The following is a 3,686-nucleotide window of genomic DNA, read 5'->3' as shown; positions in this document are numbered from 1 at the left end:
CATTACAGCAGCCTTGACCTCCCTGGCTCAAGTGATCCTCCCACCTCAGCTTCCTGAGTAGCTGGAACTACAGGCACGTGCCTCTGTGCCCAGCTAATTTTTGTATGTCGTATAGAGACAGAGTTTTGCCATGTTGCCTAGGCTGCTCTCAAAATCCTGAGCTCAAGCGATCCTCCTGCCTCAGACTCCCAAAGGGTTGGGATTATAGATGTGAGCCACGGCGCCTGGCTGAGAATTAAGTTTTATTTTGAATTCTAGTATGTAGTTATTAACACACCAGCAATTTAGTGTAGATTTAGCTGACTTGGAATATAATTGACATTAAGACTACTGAAAAAAAGTTTCTCTTTAAAGAAAAGCCTTTAATAAATGAGAAATGTAGTAATTACAAAGATAAAAACAAAATCTAATCTTGTCTGGTAGATCCAGGTCCAGAGAGCATCGCAGACATCGATCTCGCTCCATGTCACGTGAACGCAAGAGGAGAACTCGATCCAAATCTCGGGAGAAACGCCATCGCCACAGGTCCCGCTCCAGCAGCCGTAGCCGCAGCCGTAGCCACCAGAGAAGTCGGCACAGTTCTAGAGATAGGAGCAGAGAACGATCCAAGAGGAGGTATTGATGTGTCAATCAGAGGATATGGAGCTCCCTTAATGTTTTAGAGTTGTTTATGTTTACTTATGTTACTTATGTTTAGAGTTCAGATTATTGGTTTGAAACTTTTGCATCTGGTAATATGTACACATTTGTGTGTGGGTGTACAACGTTTTTCTGTGATTATATGGGTAGTTTTGAAAGAATATACTTATGAGCCAGAGCAAGAAATTGGAACCAATATGTGCAGAGGTTATTGCTTTTCTCTGGTTAGTGTGTCTTGGAAAAAAGTTCTTTACAGGTAAATAATATTAAATACCAATGCCCTTAGTATGGATCAGCAAATTAGGGGCTCTGAGAAGTCCTTTCATTAAAAGAGTTGTTTAGCTTTGATTTATTGTTTTCTAAACTTAATTTGAGCTGGGATGCTTTTTCAGAGCAGACACATTCTAGTATATTCTTGTTTTATCTGCACTATAGATACGTATTGTTACATACCTTTAGCTTGGCAAGGCAGACTCATAATCTTAAGGAAGTTCCAAGACTTCCTTGGTTTAATGAGAACATTCAAAAGGTGCAGGCATAGGGTAAGGTATGTTTGAGGACTTGAATATCTATTAAGAATAGACAAAGGATTATAATGTGGTAGAAGAGTTTAGCATTCAGTCTGTATAGATCAAGCTCTCAAAACTTCTCAGGTCACATGATGGCCCTTAAACCAGGTAATTTCTGTGTAATGTAAGCCATGTTTAAAATTGCTTTTTTCTTGACAACTATTCAAAAGTATATGTATGATAAACATTTTTTGAGTGCCTAGTACCTACTAGTCTTACATATTCTGTGGATTACTCCACATAAAATCTATAATAAAATCCACAGAAAGCTGTTAAAATCTTTCCTTTTTTTGACTCAACTTTCCATTCCCTGAAATCACTCACAAGCTGAGTTTGTTAATAGGCTCTCAATATTTTATTTCTTATATTCTGGCCTTGTTTTTAGTAGTCCTTAAGGTGATTTTAATAATAATTGTATATGTTTTACCGTAGTAGACTTAGTAAAACATAAGACAGACATATAACATAGTTGAACAACTTTAAGTTGCTCTAAGAAGTTTCCTATGTGAGGCCGGGCACGGTGGCACACGTTTATAATCCCAGCACTTTGGGAGACCGAGATGGGCGTATCACTTGAGATCAGGAGCTCAAGACCAGCCTGGCCAACCAACCCCGTCTCTACTAAAATACAGACATTAGCTGGGCATGGTGGCGCATGCCTGTAATCTCAGCTACTCAGGAGGCTGAGGAAGGAGAATCGCTTGAACCTGAAGGTGGAGGTTGCAGTGCGCCAGGATCGCACCATTGCACTCCAGCCTGGGTGACAGAGCGAGACTCCGTCTCTCATTAAAAAAAAAAAAAAAAAAAAAAAGTTCCTGTGTGAGTTAGAACACAGGATCTACATCTTTGACAATAATTAGACTGGCATAAGACTACCACATGTTACAAAGTGCTGAACTGCATATCATAGAGTAAATGATCCGAGAGTTCAGATGAGGCAAATAACAAAGTAATCAAAAATGGCTTCAGGTAATCGATAAAATTTGAACAAGTAGAATCAGCTAGGAAAAAGATACTTCATATAGAGTGAATATCCTAGGCAAATGCAGAGAATGAGCAGGGAGTTTGTAAAGGACAGAGTGATTTGTAGGCCTCTTATCTCACGCTCTTGAAACTGATTTTGGGGGTCCACCCTCAGTGCAGTGTTCAGAAATAAGCATTTTTTAAAAAGTTACCTGTCTTATCTGCACAATGAATTTTCAGAATTATCCTGCTAGGTGGTGGAAGGTTTAGACATTTTCTTGTGTCAATCTGCCCAATTGTCATTGTTGTTGCTGAACTCTTAAATGTCTTTATTGGTGGTGGGTATGGGAAGGATGGGTGTGAAGTCCCCTCATCTGAGATTGTGTTATTTTAGTCCCTGATGCTTCCTGCGTTTATGAAGTTGTATAGGAATTTTTCCACCATACATGATACATGATCATATCTAAGATGTCAGCATGTTCATAAGGAGGATTATTTTTGTAAAACTATTAAAAGTTTTGCTTTTCTCGAGCACTTTCTCATCTTTGAATTGAAATTATTCTCTTCTAAAGCATCATTCTTTGTTTTTACTAAAAATTATCAGATAATTATTAAAACTTACTTGGTATTTCATACAACATCAAGTTATCGCTACATATTTGGGTTTAATTTTTCAAGGTAAAAGTTCTTATTGAAAGCCTTTTATGTTTTGCTGTTCTCCTTTCCCTACTGTAGAATACTGGTCTCTGATATAAGTAGATTGTCTTTGTGACCTCTTCCTGGCAATAGTACCCCGTGTAAATGAGGACCATTTGCATTTCTTTTTGCTCTGTTCAAACATGTTTAGTGCAGACTCCAAAGTCAGATTACTTGGGTTCATTGGTTTAGGCTAAGTAATTTATTTTTTTGAGACGAGAGTCTCTCTGTCACCCAGGCTGGAGGGCAGTGGCACGATCTTGGCTCGTTGCAACCTCTGCCTCCCGGGTTCAAGCGATTCTCCTGCCTTGGCCTCCCAAGTAGCTGGGATTACAGGCCCAGGCCACCACACCTGGCTAATTTTTGTATTTTTAGTAGAGACAGGGTTTCACCATGTTGGCCAGGCTGGTCTCGAACTCCCAACCTCAGGTGATCCACCCGCCTTGGGCTCCCAAAGTGCTGGGATTACAGGCGTGAGCCACCACGTCCTGCCTTGGCTAAGTAATTTAATTATCTCACCTGTCTTTCCCCATCTACTAAGTGGAGATAGTAAGAATACCTGCTTTAAGATTATTGGCAGTTTGAATAAAATAGTATATGGAAACCACTTACTTATGTGTGGGACATAGTAGTTGATAATCATAGTTTTTCAGTTATTATTACTGCTCTCTGGGACTGTTTAGCATCTAGTGTCTTTTTAGGTATCATTTTTACCGTCTCTTCTCATATTTTATTCCAACAAAGGCTATGGATAGGACTGATGTAGACATGGAATCAGTAGACTTGGCACTGTGATTTGTATTTTTTTTTTTTTTTTTT

At 39.2% G+C, this 3,686-nt stretch overlaps 1 protein-coding gene across 3 annotated transcripts in view; it reads left to right on the top strand.

Annotated features, from left to right (window-relative positions):
- Window positions 1-3,686, top strand: part of LOC105550525 (putative RNA-binding protein Luc7-like 2) — a 111,263-nt gene that overhangs the window by 99,011 nt on the left and 8,566 nt on the right. For all 3 annotated transcript variants that reach the window (XM_011995467.1, XM_011995464.1, XM_011995465.1), the window contains one exon: window positions 424-615. In XM_011995467.1, coding sequence (XP_011850857.1) covers window positions 424-615 — 192 coding nt within the window. The remainder of the gene's footprint in view (window positions 1-423; window positions 616-3,686) is intronic.

The sequence above is a fragment of the Mandrillus leucophaeus genome, unplaced genomic scaffold, assembly GCF_000951045.1.
Source record: "Mandrillus leucophaeus isolate KB7577 unplaced genomic scaffold, Mleu.le_1.0 Scaffold49, whole genome shotgun sequence".
NCBI classification, from domain to species: Eukaryota; Metazoa; Chordata; class Mammalia; order Primates; family Cercopithecidae; genus Mandrillus; species Mandrillus leucophaeus.
The sequence above is the reverse complement of the archived record's forward strand: the minus strand, read 5'-3'. Positions and strand labels throughout refer to the sequence as shown.